The sequence below is a fragment of the Lemur catta genome, chromosome 3 (genome assembly GCF_020740605.2).
Source record: "Lemur catta isolate mLemCat1 chromosome 3, mLemCat1.pri, whole genome shotgun sequence".
In the NCBI taxonomy this organism is placed as follows: Eukaryota; Metazoa; Chordata; class Mammalia; order Primates; family Lemuridae; genus Lemur; species Lemur catta.
The window spans coordinates 85253254-85271422 of record NC_059130.1 but is presented as its reverse complement, the minus strand read 5'-3'; the positions used below and the strand labels follow the sequence as shown (position 1 = coordinate 85271422).

Below are 18169 nucleotides of genomic sequence, written 5' to 3'. Positions count from 1 at the left end.
TTTTAGACCAAAGTTTCGAATTAGAATTTTTACCAAAACTGAACACAACGTGCATTTTCCATACTTTGGATGAAAGTCCTGTTGACTGATGGCGGCACTGCCAGCTGGAGAATGACTATTTAAAATAATTCTAGAAGCTCGGAAAAGGAAGTCATCTAACAATGGTTTAATGAGTGATGAACCTGGAACAGAGCATAATATTCATATTGAAGATGAACACATATTTTAACTCAAAGATCCTATCATGCACTTCCCTATCAGAGCAGCAAAGGCACCCAAGGCCACCAACGCAGGGCATTCAGTTTAATGCTTATTGTTTGAGCGCTTACATGGCAAAGCTCTGTGGGGTGGGGGGGGCGGGGGGAGGGATGAGTGGGACGGGATACAAAGACAAGTGAGGGTGCTTTCCTTTATGAGCCTACACTACGGTGAACGGCGTCAAGCTTTCACTTAGATACACAAGTGCCAAGAACACCACAAGGCAGAATGGTTTGAATGTATAATTAATTCTTATTCTGGACACAAGGAAGTCCACACAAGGGTTTTTGAAACCTTCAAAATACTGCCTTCTTTAGGTAAAAATGATATGCCTTTCTCTCCGTGGTTAAGAATCACTCTTTTCTATGTATCCCCAGTAGCCAAGAAGATTTTGCAGAGCTTAGTTTGTGTTATAAAAGTGACAGTTAATTTGAATATGCTTTTACAAATTACATGTGTACCCTAGGAGAATCTCACATGTACCCCATCACCAGGGGATGGTGGTTAGGGGCTGCCTCCCCAGATGAGAATCACCTTTTAAGGAAGTATGATATATAACAGATTATACATAATAAAGTATGTAGCAGCTAAAAAGAAAAGCCTACTTTTAATTATAATTTTTACTTGATATTAAGAAGTTATGTGATCCAACCACTTGGAACATTGTAAAATTCTCTATGTGGTTTAACAACACAGGTAAGATACACCTTACGTTTGTTAGCCACTGAAATGCCAGATAATTTCCTACTACCTGAAGGGTTAATTTTCCATGGAACACTTAGCACCTATCTTATTTTCCCAATTACACACAAGGCTATGGCAGTAACTGAGAACTGAGGTCTTCTGCCACATGATACAATGAAGCAATAATTACCAAGCATTTCCTTTTCTGCCCCACAGAGTGAGAGGAGGGTCTTAATGAGGCGTAAGTGTCCTGCCAATAAGATGTTGTCCGCTTCACTGGTCTCACATTCAGCCGTGCGATTGGGTTCAAAGTTATCCAGCCAAGTAATCTCATCTTCAAGCATGGTAGCTGGGCTGATTCTTAACTGTTCCATTTCTGAAGCTAAGGAAAATAAATCCATTATAAAGAAAGGATTTCACTTCATGGAGCCAAAGTCCCGAATTAAAGTAAGCAAAGCCAGGTCCCAATCCTTCACGTCACACATCTCAAAAAGACTGTCGTTAATAAATAGCAGGCTATGGCTGCAGTGCATAGGGACCATGAAGGCTCCCTCATTCGTAAGTGCACACTAATTGGCTGCCTCCTCGGTGCCGGTCACTGTGCTACATGCTGAGGATATACGACGAAGGGGACATCCTTGCTCTGAAGAAGCTCCTGGTTTGGTGGATGTTAGCAGCTATCCCAGGAACAAACTCTCCTTGAGCAGGAAGGGATAGAAGGGTATGAGGAGAACCACTGCTCCTTGCTCCTGCAGTTACCTAAACAAAGGCAGGGCTGAGTTCTGCAAGGGAGAAAGAGGTCACAGCAGCCGGAAACCAGGTTTCTAAACAAGGAGCCAAACTCCTGAGAATTACTCTGTTCTTCTGTATTAAGCATCTCACTTTCCCCTTTGAATAAGGATTTAAAGTGCAATTCCATACTGGAAGCTGTGACTGGGGAGAAGAGCAGGAGTGATCATGCTCCTCTTCCACTGCACTGAGGTGAGAAGCAAGCAGGGTCCCTGCACGATGAAGACACTTCAGGTTGGACAGAGCTGGACTGGCACCACCACTTACTCAAGGTGTGACCCTGTTTCCTTGTTCATGCAATGGAGCCAACACCTACACTGCAGGGAGCTGTGCATGAAGTGCCAAATATAAGCACTGGCTTATGGAAGATACTCAAAAATTGGCAATCATTGTTTCAAGACATACTACCTGAAGATTAATTCCTCTCAGCCCCCAAGATCCTAATGAGACCCTGGATCCCTCATTTACCACTCACAACACACATCAATAACTTGTTCATTCATTTGTAAAGTTGCATGTGTGTAGCCAACTCATGACCCCAGTCCTCAAACAGCACGGCAGAGGGCGGAGCCTGCCGGCCAGCTTTCTCTGGAGCCTGGCTGGAGCGCAGTGTTCGGCTGGACTGCTAGGTGAACACGAGTCCATTCACTCTCTAGACCCAACAGAACTCCCTGACCAGCTTTCTCTGGAGCCTGGCTGGAGTGCAGTGTTCGGCTGGACTGCTAGGTGAACATGAGTCCATTCACTCTCCAGACCCAACAGAACTCCCTGACCAGCTTTCTCTGGAGCCTGGCTGGAGCGCAGTGTTCGGCTGGACTGCTAGGTGAACATGAGTCCATTCACTCTCCAGACCCAGCAGAACTCCCTGAATCAGGATGCACACTCAGACTACATTATTAAATATCTCAGTCTCCACAAAACCAATTTCACTGCATAGCTCAGAGCACTGCATCCTCAGTTTTTGAGAGACACTTCTGAAACCGATGAAGGCATTTTTGTTGCCATAGAGATGTTGCTAAGGATGAGCAGTCACTGTATCTTTGTGTGTTCACTACGTGAAAGACTTTATATAATATTTCTTTTAGACTTAAGTACCAGGAAAAAGATTTGCTCCTTTTGAGAAACTATTCTGTTTCTTCTTACTGGGTATTGAGAACAACTCAACATGCTATTCCCTTTTTACCTTTGACCTCCAGGAACTTCACAACCAATTTCTGACTGTGTGGGGCTTTAAGCCTGCATGTATGCAAGGTATGTTTTTTCCTCCTGGCCATGACATTCTCTTCCAATTAATATTTTTGTTGATCCTGATTTTTATTTAATTAATTTCCTATAAGCGGAAGCAAATTCTTTGTATAAAGTGTGGGAAATAAACTATTAATTACAAACTATTATCTGCAACTAAAATTTACAGAGCATTCCAACATACATTTACATTATTTAAGGGTAAGTACAAAAATTAAAATCTCAGCACGCTAACAAGAGAACTTTTAACAATGATACTTAAATCGTTTAACACTAAGTAATTACCTGATTTTTGTCACTATCAACATGCCTCAATAGAGAGTCCCTCTTTCCTTCAACGATCAACCTTTAAAAATTGTCAGAATAGAATCTGCTAGAGAAGACCCTTTACAACAGTTCTGTGTTGATGTAATTAAAATAGGAGTCTTTGACGATTTTTAAAATCAACAAATCTTCTCAACACATTAACAACTGGGTACATAATAGAAGAAGAGCTCATTTGTACATGGATTTACATGCTATTTTCACGAAAACAAAATTCAACTTCAAACAATAATTACAATTTCATTTACACCTGAGATACGTAAATCAGATTTAGAAATGTCCATTTGGCTTTCTCTTCTACTCCTTCCCAGCCCCTTCTCCCCACAAATCAAATGCTAAACATTACTTACTTGTCAGATCATCTAATAATTGGCACCTCAAATCAAAATACTCCATACACTGAGACAATAGTCTAAAAAACAAAAAAGTTTCAGTTATGAAAATGACTGATTTGAAAATAAAAACAGTTTCCCTGTAAAAATAAGTTCATGAAAAAATTAAGCAAGAAAATTTTCCTAAGCATAAAATAACTACCTAATCAATACAAATTAATACTTATTAATAACTACTTATTAATTCAAATTCTGTAATTTTGCAAAAAGCACATTAATGATTTTACTAATGCAGATACAATACAGGAATAATAGTGTAAAGAGAAGGCAACTTACTAAATCTATCACATTTTAAATAATATATGCATTGACTGCATACACAGTACACTTATCACATTCATTCATTTAAATATTAACTAATACCTACTAAGCACCTACCAAATGCCTAGAACTGCTTTAGTGGAACAGTGAACAAAAGAACAAAGGAGAAAGATGACAAATAAAACGTATACACATATGTCAAGTGGTGATAGGCACTAAGAAGAAAAATAAAGGAGGGTAAAAGAGAAAGAGACAGGGAAATTATTTTATGTAGGATAATCAAGGAAGCTTTTTCTGCAATTACAGTAGTTAACAGCACAGGTTTTAGAATTAGACAGCCATTGGTTTTAATCCTGGTTCCACTACATACAGCTGGGTATCCCACAGAGAACTTATTTCACTTCTCTCAGTTTTCTAATCTCTAAAATGCTTATTATAGTATTAAGAATAAAAATGCATGCATATATACAAACATACATTAAAGGCTCAAGCATGGACTAATGATGAGACTATATAATGAACCAAGAATTGTGGTTTTCAAAAATAAAGATAACAAAACTACCAAATTCATACCCATCCTGAGGATTAAAATGTAAACACATGTAAAGACGCTAGCATGTTATGTGGCACACAGCCCACGGTAATTGCTGTTATCATCATGATTACTAAGGGAAAATATGTACTCAACTTGGGCTTTAAAAAAAGCTGTGAGATATAATTTTCAAAATTATGCAAACATATAATTAATGATTAAGTCCTATGTGAAATTAAACATGTACATTCATCATATTTTTAAAAGAGATTCTTTGAGAGTATATGTCAAAAATATCATCTAATACTTCCTGCTTCTTTCCCAAAGTTTAGAGAAACTTAATATTAAGTCAAATTCTTAAAATTTAGGGGTGGGCAGAGGAGATGGGTGTATAACTACATGATGAGTGCCTTGCGCACCGTCTGGGGAATGGTCACGCTTGAATGTTATGTCTCGGGGGGATGGGGGGTGGGGAGAAAGGATGGGGGTACAACTACATGATGAGTGCAAAGCACACTGTCTGGGGAATGGACATTCTTGAAGTTCTGACTCAGGGGGATGGGCGGGACACGGGCAACGTATGTGGCCTGAACTTCTGTACCCCCATGATGATAAGCTGAAATAATAATTAAAAAAAAATTTAGTTATATTAAATTGACTCTTACAATGACACGCACAACAGTTTTATTAATAACTTCTTAAAAAATGGCTTATGCATTTCAATTAAAGACTCATTGGTCTTTCAAATAAAAGGAAACTTTTGGAATTCTAAAGTAAAAAATGTAAGAGTGCAGAAAAAGAAATTTCTCTAGCTTTTAATTCAGATATTTAATAAGGGAAAACCGTTCTCTGAAATTTGGATTTATACCATTAAAGAATTATTTTTCATTACCAGGAATACAGAGCTAATTCCTAATTCAGGTTATGTCTTGATGGAAAACAGAAACATAATTGTAAGTTTTGACTAAAGTTTTAATATTTATAAATTAGTCACCCACAATGATCTTGTCTCAGAAACCAAAATGTTGACTTCTTCCTTATTTAGACATTTGGAATGTTAAAACAGAAGGTTAAATGCTTCAAAATAATATTTATGTTGAGGCTCACAGAAGGTTAAATGCTTCAAAATAATATTTACGTTGAGGCTCAGTTATGTGGGCCAGAAATCTCCATATATTAGAAAGTGCCTGAGAATATAATGAATGCTGTACATACATTTAATCCTGTAATGAAGACTTGTAAACAACAGACAAATCATAACTCAATTAAAGAAAATTCTGTCGATTATACATCTTATATCTAGAAAACAAAGGTATTTTTAAAAGTCAAGGACGGATCAAAGAGGAAATTCCAAGGGAAATTACAAAGTATCTTGAGACAAATGAAAATGAAAATACAACATACTAAAAGTTATAGGACATATTAAAAGCAGTGCTGTAAGAGGGAAATTTATAGCTATAAATGTTTATATTAAAAAGCAAGAAAGACATCTAACCAACAACCTATTATTACATCTTAAGGAACTAGAAAAAGAAGAACAAACTAAACTCAAAGCTAGCAGAAGAAAATAATAAAAATTAGAATGGAAATAAGTAAAATAGAGAATACAATACAAAAAAAAATCAATGAAAATACAAAAAAAAAAAAAAATCAACAAAACCAAAGTTTGGTTCTTTGAAAAGATCAACAAAACTGACAAACCTTTAGCAGACTAAGAAAAAAAGGGGTAAGACTGAAATCATTTCTTTCCTAAATTCAGAAATGAAAGTGGGGACATTACTACCAATTTTACAGAAATAAAAAGGACGTAAGAGAGTACCATAAGCAACTGTATGCCAACAAATTGAATAATCTAGATATAATGGACAAATTCCTAGAAACACAAAACCTACCAAGATGGAACCAGGAAGAAATGGGAAAGAATAAACATATACTAGCAAGCAGAGGGGACCAGTAATCAAAAACTTCCCAACAAAGCAAAGCCCTGGACCAGGTGGCTTCACTGGTGAATTCAACCAAACATTTAAAGAAGAATTAACACCAATCCTTCTCAAACTCTTCAAAAATATCGAAGAGGAGGTAATATTTCCTAACTCATTCTATGAGGGCAGCATTACTCTAATACCAAAGCCAAAGATACCACAAGAAAACTACATATAAATGCTGATGCAAAAATTCTCTACAAAATACTAGCACAAACCAAATTTAGCAGTACATTTACAGGATTATAAACCGTGAATAAGTGAGATTGACTCCTGGAATACAAGTATGGTCCAACATATGAAATTCAATGTAATACCACAGTAACAGAAAGAAGGAAAAAAACCAGAAAAAGCATCTGATGAAATTTAACACCCTTTCATGATAAAAACACTCAAAAAACTAGGAACAGAAGGAAACTACCTCAACATCGTAAAAGTCATATATGAAAAATCCATAGCTAACATACTCAGTGGTGAATGACTAAAAGCTTTAGAGCAGGAAAAAGAAAGCAAGCTAGGAGGATACCCCAGCTTCCTCTAGACATGGATCTATGAAATATCTGAGCTGAGAAAGTGATGCAGAAGACAGGATCAGTGTGACCTGGCCACATAATTCTGGGCTCCCACCAACCAGGTGAGCTCCTCTTTCTGTCTGGGGTAGGTGAACCTGATGGGGTGGAGCTGGAGCTGGGGACAATGGAGAAGAAATCTTGGGAGTGTTTCTTTTTAACTTTCCTGTCCTCAAGGGGGAGAAGAACACAAACGTCCTCTTTCAGGGTCCAAATGTTAGAAGAAGAAAGGACAAATTCTTTTATCATCTCAATAATGTACTGTGGGCTTTAGGGGAGCGGTACATAAATTATCATTTTCCTTTCTCTCTGTGTAAACTGAGCGTCCTCATTTTTATGACATACCTCTGATTGACTCCTCTCATAATACTAGTTGGGGACCAGAGAGGCAGCTGAGCCGTGAGAATGACACCTAGAAGAAACTGATTTGGCTTCTGTACGTCTGGATGTGCTGAAGTGTCCGTCTGACTAAGAGTATACAGTTGATCACAGGCAACCCGGCGAATCTGAAATTACATGATTAGTGGCAAAGGACATATATCAACCAATATGTAGAGCAGTAGTCCCCAAGCTTTTTGATACCAGGGACTAGTTTCATGGAAGACAATTTTTCCACGGATTGGGGGACAGGGTGGGGGCAGAGCTCTGCGGCCCGGTCCCTAACAGGCCATGAACTGGTAGAGGTCTGCAGCCTGGAGCTTGGGGACCATAGACTTGGAATAGCTTAAAAAGTGATTTTCTTCTAATGGCTACATTATTTATTCACTCATGTTACTGAGGGATACTATAAAGTATGAGTATTTCAGTTGATAAGAGTAAAGTTTCCACTGAATAAAACTAGGGCTAATTAAAAACAAGTGTGGTTTGGGAACAGATTTCCCAAATTATTCTACTATTCCACTCTAATCAATAAGTTTATAACTTGATATAAATGAAAATGAAAAAGTGTTTAAAAATTTAATCCTCAAGGTCATGTAAGGAAGTCAGAATTATAAAATCTATTGAAAGTTCATGGCTTGAAGTTGGTCTTTCCTGATTTGAACATACTGATGCTTAATGCCAGCTGCCCTTGCAAGCTACGGATGCTGAACAAGGGGTGTAACATTTTGTTTGTTATAAACAAATAGAAATTAATTATAACACCGGTCTCATAACTTTTGGTGGAATACGGAGGAGGTATTGGAAGGGAAGGGAGCCATAGTCCAAACGGTCACTTTTCTTTCATGGTCTGCAGCCCCTTTGTCCAACTCCCTGAGAGGATTAAGTACCACTCCTGTATTCCCCAAAATGTCACAGGTACCCAAGAGAACCCACAACACAACAGGACCAAAGGAGTTTTTGTGAGAAATGTAACAAATCCTTACCTCTGCACTTGGTGATCCAAGCAGAATATCAATGATAAAATCAGCAACACAGGGCAAATTATAGAAAGATGCTAATAATAAGAATAAAGAGAATTGGGGGAGGGGGGAACTAAGTTAGGCAATGTATTTTCAAGATTTTGAAAATTTTGATTAATTTCTTAAGCTCAACTTAAACAGAAATTTCATCCCTTCCACATGGAATCAGAATTTACGACCTTCTATAACTGCTTCTATTTCTGCCATTCACCCCCTTAAAGTTTAAGGAGCTCAAGAGAAGGAACCGTGTGTCTCAGTCATTTTTGTACCTCTTATTTTAGCACAATGCCTTGCACATACCAGTTACAGAATAAATGTCTTGTCTTGGTAAACTATCAATACTTACAAACTATGAAATGTACCCTAAAATAAACTTACAAAAAATAATAGATAAAAGCTTGGAAGGCAGCTATAATTCTTTCATCTTGATTTGAAAATAGCTCTAAAATAAACAATTCTAGTAAAATCAAACTAAATCAACAGCTAAGAGTAGTGTTCCTACGTGCTGGTACACTTTTTACAAGTGGAATTGCTAAAACTTCATTTCTGAATACTTATTTGTTGAGGGCCTACTACATATTAGGCAGTGTTTGGGTGCTGGAGATACAGCAGGGAACAAAATGGACAAAAGTTTCTGTCCTCATGGAGCTTACAATCTAGTTGGGGAGGGGATGATGACAATAAAAATGATAAATAAGTGGATTATATTGTATGTTATAAAGTGATAAATGATATAGAAAAAAATACGGTAAGAGGTTTGGGTAGCGCTGGGGCAAGGGGAGGGTTGTAATTGTTTTAAAAAGGTGGTGAGGGAACATCTCACTAAGAAGATGACATTTGAGCAGAGACTTGCAGGAGATGAGTAAGAGAGATCCTGTGGAGAGATGGAGAAAGAATGTACCAGAAAGAGGGAACAGCCAGTGCAAGGGCCCTGGGGCAGGAATGTGTCTTGGGTGTTGGGGGATTAGCAAGGAGGCCAGGTGGCTGAAGCACGGTGAGTGAGATGGAGAGCAGGGGAAGGTGAAGGCACAGGAGTGTCACAGGGTAGACTGTGTCAGCCTTGAAGGCTTAATAAAGATGTGGCTTTTACCTTCGGGTGAACTGAGAAACCACTGGAAGGTTCTGAAAGAGGAGTGACACTATCTGACATACAATTGAGAAAGTGCCCTCTGGTTACTCTGTGGAGAACAGATTGCAAGGGTGGGAGCAGGGAGATTGGTTAGGATGTGCTACTGCTGCGACCCAGGTCATGGCCATCAGAGGGTACTAACAGTGAAGTGGACACTGAAGGGTGCAATCTAGACAGAGTTTTAAGAAGGATGTGTTAACAGATTAGAAGTAGGGTGTGAAAAAAGATATCAAGGATGAATCCAAGGTTTCTGGCCAGAGCAAATGGAAGAAAGAAACTGCCTTGAAACAGGTTGAGAAAACTCTTAGGTGACATGGGCAAGATTAGGAGTTTAGTTCTGGATATGTGACGTTTGGGGTGTCTATCTGATATCCAAGTAGAGACGTAAGGCCAAGACCCAAATTTAGGTGTTGTCAGTATATACATGGAATTTAAGGCTGTGAAACGAGAAGAGATCGCCAAAGCCAGCAATCAAGACAAAAGGGCAAATCTTAAGTTTCACAATTTTTTTTTTTTTGAGACAGGGCCTTGCTCTGCCACCCAGGCTGGAGTGCAGTGGTGTTATCATAGCTCACTGAAACCTCCAACTCCTGGGCTCAAGTGATCCTCTCGTCTCAGTCTGCCGAGTAGCTGGGACTATAAGTGTGCTATCATGCCTGGCTAATTTTTTTATTTTTTGTAGAGACAGGGTCTCACTCTTGCTCAGGTTGTTCTCGGACCCCTGGGCTCAAGTGATCCTCCCACCTTGGCTTCCCAAAGTACTAGAATTACAGATGTGAGCCACCGTGACTGGCCAAGTTTCACAATTTTTAAGACTGGAGTCCTTATCAGGAATTGATAGATAATTCTAATTCTGTAACTTAAGTTATTTACCCAATTAGACAGAAAGCTCCTGGAGTGCAGACACATTGCTCTGGCAACAACTACTGAGGAACCTTGTATACAGAAGGTGCTCAATGAACACTTCATCAGAATGAACTACTCCAGCATTATTCTTACCCACTCCGCATGCCAACTTTTGTTTCATTTCTATAAATAGGACCTTATCTAGAAGAAACATAAATAATTCCTAACAGAAACCTGGCCTTTCCCTAAAGAGATTAATCACAAACAAGCTTCCTGCATACCCAGTTGCTGGCTCCGAAGCTGCAGGCATGTGACAAGAAGAGACAGAGCCTCTCCAGCAATCAGTGAGTCTTTGGTGGACACAGACTGCTGTCGAACACAGATTCCTGCATGCAGGGCTACTGGTTCTCCTTCACTCCCAGAGCTGCAATTGCTTCCTAAAAAGAGGCAAGCAGAACTTTACTGTGGATCCTACAGGAACTGTTCACTAGTTTAATACCCTGTTAATATATGTTCTAGAATCCTCACATGACATTAAATACTTCAATAAAACAGTTCAGTCTAAGAAACGAGAAATTTAATCACTGTATTTGAAATACCCTGTTTTATCCTTAGAACATATTTGTAGGCACTCAAAATGTGTTCACAAGGCAAAACTAATTTCAAGTGATAGAAGTAAGAATACTACAATTTTAGGAGCATCAGGAAGCCTTCCTGGGATATCAGAAATATTCCATATCTTGTAACTTGATCTAGATGGGAGACATGCATACAAAAATCCTAAAAATCCCATACACTTTTACTGTCTGCACTTTACCGTATATCATTTTAAAAACATTATTATTATTGAGGTATTTATAAATACATTGACTAAGCAGGAAAACCAAACAAAGCTGAGAAATACAGGTATATAAAAAAGGTCTAATTAAAAATAACCTGTCAAACCAAGAAAAGAACTGTTTTCCAGGTCAGTATTCTAGATGAGTTTGTATTACGGCCACAATTATCAGCTTCGTGACACTCTTAAACTCAGCTAATCAAAAAACTACTTGATTAGGTTTCCCCATTTGCTCTATGTGTTTGCAAATGCTTTTTTTCTTAAATGAAGTATGACACACATACAGTAATGTGCACAAATATTAAGTGTGTAGCTTGAAGAATTTTTATTCATGCTCAAAAGCACAAGAGCTCTTTCCCTTTGTGATTCTGATAAACCTACACATAGATAATTCTTACTTATTTCTTGTCCAATGTTCTAATTACACTCCCTTTTCAATCAGTACCTGAACTGCTGAGTCTGTTTCGAATTCCAGCAGGAAACAGGGAATTACTTTCTTTAATTGGTTGGCTACTCCCAACGAGGTCAAGCCGTCCTGCAGCCGCAGCCCAGGACAATCTCATGAAACAAGCCACAGTAGAAGTGAAATCACTTACTTCCATTGTCTAAAGAAGTATGGAAAGATTGTGATGAGAAAAGGCACTACTTATACCCATCCCACTGACCTCTGTAAGCTTCTTACTGATCCCAACTTTGTGAGCCTCTTTTCCTTCCAAGACCATTCAGAAGACAGCCTTTTTCATGTTACCCTACTGTACAAAGACTTTCAATATCTCTCTCTTACCTGTAAAACACAGACTCTGATCTCCATGCCGTGGCTTCAAATGAACCCTTTACCGATTTTGTTTTTACCTTCCCCCTTTCTCATATACTTTGGTCTACATAAACTACCTCGTGACCTCCCATATAAGCTGTGGTTTTGTCTCTAACTTTGCACATGCTCTCCTTTTTAGTTGAACAAATTTCCTCTCCTACTTTCTAAGTACTTATCTCTATATATCTAATCCCTATCTAATCCTCAAGGCCTAGCTCAAATGCCACCTCCAATATAAAATCATCTATGATAGCCATAGATGAAGGGAATTATTCTACTTACTTTGAAGGCCCACAAAAGGTTTTGCCTTTGTGGTTTTACAGCCCTTGATATTTTCTACCTAAAATTATAGTTATTTCTGCAGTAGTGGTCGCTTTCTTAGTTACCATAAATTTTTTGAAGGCAACATTCATACCTTAATCATTTTTATACCCACATAGCCCCCCTACCCAGGAGAAGTACTTAAATAAGAGGTACTTAATGTTTTTTGAATACATAAATCACTTACTTGTATTGCAACCCGAGCAGCAGGGATGATTTCCTCCACCCTAATAGAAGACCTATCAGACACTGACAACTGTCGGTAGGATGACTTTTCTGGGGTACCACATAACGACATCTGTCTGCTTGTTTGCCGGCTAACATTTCGGAACGGGCGAGAAGAAAGTGCTTCAATTCCATCTTTGGTGAGGTCTTCATCTAATAACGTGGGCATTGTTTGCCCAACAAGTAAAAATCTTAAAAAGAAAAAGCTAGACTTACTCCAGATCATGTCATACTATTTAAAATTATATGATTTTGGGGAAAAAAAAAAAACAAAGTCAAGTATCACCTTATAAGACTAAGGCAATATATTTACATACCTTGCAAGTTGTAGGCAGATAGAATAAACACCCTGCCTTGTTTCATAGTCTACTTCTGATGGGATGGAATCCCTCTGCATGACATTCACAACCAAACTTCAAAGAAAAGAAAAGAAAAAAAGGCAGGATATTACAGACTTCTATTTCTTTCATAGGAAATTTTCTGTAAGTATAGTAATGTAATTGCTCATAAATGTTATCAATTACATATAGTTTCTACAAGATTCTTACATATAAATGGACCACACATATTTCTATCACAATGATTTCCTATGATACCTATCACTCTCCAGGTCTATTTGAATGAGACTACTGGCTTAGCCAAAAAGGTACCCAAGACAGAGTTCAGATGGTTCCCCTTCTCACTAACTCTGGCTTGAGTTCACAGAACAATTGCAATCTTGGTACTAGTAGAACTAGCAATTCAAAAATACATCCAGAACTGATGCAGTCAATCAAGCCTGTTTTTCACATCCATGACACCCTGTATTGCTACAAAACCTTCCTAACTATTCTCCCTGCTTCTACTGTTTTGACCTTCCACCCCCCAAATCTATTCTCAGAAGATCAATCAGAGTGATCCTCTAAAGATACAGGTCAGATCATGGCACTCCTCTGCACAAACTCCTTCAGTGGCTTTCTACTTCCTACACAGAAAATGGCAGCCTCTAAGATCCTACCTAACCCCACTGCTGCCTCACTCACTCTGCCCCAAACACACTGGCCTCCTGGGGTCTCCGCAGGCACCACGCAGGTGCCCCCTGGGGTTTCTGCAGGCTGGTCCTCTGGAAAGCTTCCCCTAGGTTTGCTTCCTCATCTCCCTCAGGTCTTTGTTGAATGTTACCCCACCAGAGAATCTTTTCCCCTTCACTCTACTGAAAATTACAACCCTCTCCATTCCTGCTCTCCCCTTATATTTTTCTTACAGCTCCCATCACCATCTGACATATACTTCTACTTATTTACTGTTGGTCTCCCACTCTAGACTGTGAGCTTCATGGGGACATAGACTTTGGTCTAATCCATGCACTGCTCTGTTCCCAGTGCTAACAGCAATGACTGGTATGTGAATTAACTGACATGAGCAAATAAGCCAAAAGTAAATGCCTTTATTATCACAGCCCTATAAATGGCTGAGTGATCTGAAAGGAGTTTTGAGAGGAACACCTCTCCAGTGTTGAGCAAAGAATAAAATTACATGTGTACCAGACCTTCCACATTGTGTGGGAGTCCCTTCCACCCTCATTCCCCATTTCCCATCCCCTGGATCTCTCCTCTCCCTGCCAGTTCCCAGGAACTGCTTCCGGCTTCGTGTCGGTCCCCACTCCTTCCTTGCCCAGGGGAAGTGGCATCCTTCTTCCATCTACAGCACACCTCCTTTCAACTGCAGTACAATTTAGCCTCATCAATTATCCCTTTTTTCTTTTATCTTTATTCTTTTCTCCTTCATTGACCCCTTCCCGTCAGCCTATAAAGAGAACCAAGTCTTCCATAAGCTAAAATCAAAACAGAAAAGCAACTTTCCCCTCACAGTTATTCTTCCCTCTACTTCCTGTGCCTCCTTTTTCCCTCACTCTTCTGAAAGCAGAGACTTCTACGTACTGACTCTGCCTTCCTACTTGACACTGGGCATTCAACTCTGTGACAGCTGGATGCTGCCCTGATGGCTCCACTTACACTCCCAAATCTCTGAGCCATTCTCCACCTTTCCCCTGAGCACCACATCCAAACCACCCCTTCACAGGACTCACCTCCCCTACCTCCTCCTCCCTCTGGTTTACTTCCGGTATTGACTGACCTCTCACCATTCAGCCACTCTCCCAAGCTAGAAATCACAGGCCATTTTATAAATGTCCCTACTGTCTATCTAACTCATCATAAAGACTTGCCTATTTTGCCTTATAAATGCCATTCTGCCACTGAGGTGCCATCCCTTCTGCGGACCACTGTTGCAGCTTTTAGCACTTCTCCCTCCCTCCCTCCAGTCTCTCCCACTCGCGTTCATCTTCTCCACTGCTGCCAGAGTAATTGTTCTAGGTAAGTCTTAGCTTAGGAACTGCCTGTTTTTCCGTGGACTACAAGATAATGTTCAAATTCCTCAATGTGACCTTTCTTTACATATTTCTCTCTTTCACTCTTTGCTCTAGCCTCCCCAGGCAATGGTAGTTCCCTAGACAGGGGCTACACGTTCATGCTTTCACTCACCCTTGCCCCTCCACCCTGGCTCAGAGTGTCCTTTCCCTCCTTTTGTAACTAGGGGATTTCTACTCATTTCTCAATTCCCAGTTCAAAGGTCATTTTCTGTGAAGTACTTCCTAACCTATGACTCCAAGCAAATTTAACTAGTTTAACCACTACTTTCTTGCCCTTCCCAAGCACTTTTTATATGCCTGTTTTAATATTTGTAATATGGTTACCTGGCTGTTTGTTATTCTTGGTTAGACCACAGCCTATCAAGGGCAGGGATGATATATAACTCACCTGTGCATCCCAGCACTAATGCCTTCTGCAATATGGATTTATAGGGAATCAAATTCACCTTATTTCTAACTGATGCAGGACTCAGAAGAAACAGATATAGCCTCCTCACCTCTACTCTTTTTGAGAATTTCCCCCAATACCAGAGGGAAAAGAGATGTACTTCTGCAAGTTTTTCAAATAATGAAAAGTTACAAAATGAATTAAAATATTCTAAAGGCCTGAAACATCATTTCTTCTTATCATAATCTGCATAACGTTTCAATACCTTGTAGGAACAAGCAAGGGTCTGAAAGAGAAATTAACTAAAATAACTATCTTCATTTTCTTCAACTCACGTAACATTACATTGAAACTCTAACCTCAAACCTCCTGCTTTGAGGAAGTTCTCACAGAAGGATTTAGCACAGCTTCTGGCCATGTCGTCGTCAGCTGTGGGCATGAGTTTGGAGCTTAGAACCTAGGAAACAGATAAGCACAATTATTCATCCCAACATTTTCAGCAGAAATTACTCCTTTACTAAATAAGACATTCAGACAAATCGAATTAGAATCTCTTTAAATGTTGTATGCTGTTTCTCCTCCCACAAGTATATGAAGACTGATGTTTCACAACAAAAATAATCAAATTTTCCATATTCTACTTACTTAGAAAGAAAAACCTTTCTGTTCTAAGGAAAGCTGGTGTGTTCTTCTTTTCATGAAACTGGCAAATGTGAAAGTCTCAGGCCAGCAGGCTTAGATAAGAACAGCTAACTTTATGTGATATGCTAGATATGTTCTTTTTAAAGTATATAAACCAAAGTTTTATGAAATTGCCCATATATTAAAAATGTTGGAAGAGTTCCCCAATTATGGATTCTAACTCCTATTTATTGAGCATCTACAAAGTATGGCATATGTATTTTACTTTATAGGTGAGGGGACTGACACTTGGGAGATTAAGTGACCTCCACTCAAGGTCACATGGTTAGTATTCAAATCCAGATGTGTCTCACTCAAATACCCATGCCCTTTCTATGACACTGCACTACCTACCTAAAGAAGAGTTTAACTGAATATTTTGGTTGGACAGAATTTCACATAAACACACTATAGTATAAGTACAGTATAAGACTATAAATCTAGTTCACACTCTAGTTTTACCACCTAATAGCTGAGAGTCTTTAGGCATGTAATTCCCATCCCTGCCCCCCACACTTTTTCTTTGTAGAGATGGGGTCTTGCTGTGTTGCCCAGGCTGGTCTCGAACTCCTGGTCTCAAGCGATCCCCTGACCTTGGCCTCCCAAAGTGCTGGGACTACAGGCATGAGCCACCACACCAGCCCTAATTTTCCCTTTGCCTCAGTTTTCTCAGCTAAAGGAGGCTTGTATTACCTTTACCAGAAAGTTTACTGGATTAAGTGAGATAATACAAGCTTAAAGTACTTAATGCAAGCACTGGCATAAAACAAGTGTTCAGTAAACAATTGCTTATTTAGTTGTTATGATTTAAAAATTTAGAAAATCTTACTGCCTCAGTTTTAAACTAGATGTAGCTCAATATACTCTTCTATTCTAAAATCTGCTTCTATGAACCTATGAGCTTTACGGGTTTAGATAATTAACGTGCGATTTTTGTTAAAGCTGCTTTCTTCCTAGCTTGCTGTTGGGGGACACAGGCTTAGCAACCTTGGGTGCTAAGCATTACACGGGAGACAGGGGAACCCCTGCTCTTCTACACGTTCTCAGTATATACAGCTCTTCATCTCCGGGCACACACTCCCATTCTTAATGGACAATTTAGTGAAGACGACAGGTTTCTTCAGAGAAATGGGTATTTGGAATATCCACTTTTAAGTTTCCTAGTGGGCAAACATAGGTTAAGGAGCAAAATGCAAAGAAATTAACCTTTCAGGTGACAGCAAAAATAGGTGCTTTGGGGGAGGATTAGGTTTTTCAAATATTTTGTGTATCTAAAACACAACCAATCAAAGGAATTCATGGTTACTCAGAAGTCCTAAAATTATACTGGAGATATTTTACTACTATAGCGCTTTGGCTTTAAGATAATGTAACTTAGGTAGTTGATGACAAGCTAGACAAACTGTTGGACCATTCTGTTTTTCTAGGTGCTCTCAGACATGAGTTTTAAGAATTACACCTTAACTTTTGTGAGATAATCATTCAAGCAAATGATAAATCTGGCAGCAAATTCAATATGCAAATTTTATAAGCTTAAATTAGTAAAAAATTTCTAGGCAATTTTCTGTTTTGGAGTATTCTGGATATTTTTAAATGTCCATATTAAATAAGAACATGCTTTATTTTAAAAATATTGGCTAAATATATTTTCCTTTGAACCCAATACGTTTTTCCACAAGAATGATTGATTACTTTAAAGCAAACATAAAATGTTATCATATCTTGAACATACAAGCAACAAGTGGAGTATGAAAATGAGTGAATATAATTATATACTCCAAATTAGATTGTCAGATGAAATAAAACTTGGGAAAAATGCAGGTACTCTCTTAACAATTATGACCTTTGTGTGCTCAAGAAACATGAAACAATAATTAAGATGCTTAGGCATTTATATCGATTCTTTCATGAATAACTAACTGCCTGGATATACCTTCCTAAGACAAAGCAAAATCACTCAAGGCTTTATTTCTCCAGACTTAAAGTGGCACAGGGATCTGACCTATCGGTCTCCAAGAATAAAACTGTTTCCTCGGTCACTTTCTATGTGGTTTGTTTATGCTTTGCAGTATATCCAGCAT

The 18169-nt window shown here is 38.8% G+C and overlaps 1 protein-coding gene across 5 annotated transcripts in view; it reads right to left on the bottom strand.

The window, feature by feature from the left end:
• The window catches only part of USP24 (ubiquitin specific peptidase 24), a 125679-nt gene that overhangs the window by 37150 nt on the left and 70360 nt on the right, over window positions 1-18169 (bottom strand). For all 5 annotated transcript variants that reach the window (XR_006734177.1, XM_045547928.1, XM_045547929.1 and 2 more), the window contains 10 exons: window positions 15767-15864; window positions 12927-13022; window positions 12572-12800; window positions 11695-11854; window positions 10693-10848; window positions 8401-8471; window positions 7382-7542; window positions 3651-3712; window positions 1133-1324; window positions 65-182 (listed from right to left, as the gene is read on the bottom strand). Coding sequence is in view for 4 of the 5 variants with exons in the window: in XM_045547928.1 (XP_045403884.1) it covers window positions 65-182; window positions 1133-1324; window positions 3651-3712; window positions 7382-7542; window positions 8401-8471; window positions 10693-10848; window positions 11695-11854; window positions 12572-12800; window positions 12927-13022; window positions 15767-15864 (1343 nt within the window). In the remaining variant the exon portion in view is untranslated. The remainder of the gene's footprint in view (window positions 1-64; window positions 183-1132; window positions 1325-3650; window positions 3713-7381; window positions 7543-8400; window positions 8472-10692; window positions 10849-11694; window positions 11855-12571; window positions 12801-12926; window positions 13023-15766; window positions 15865-18169) is intronic.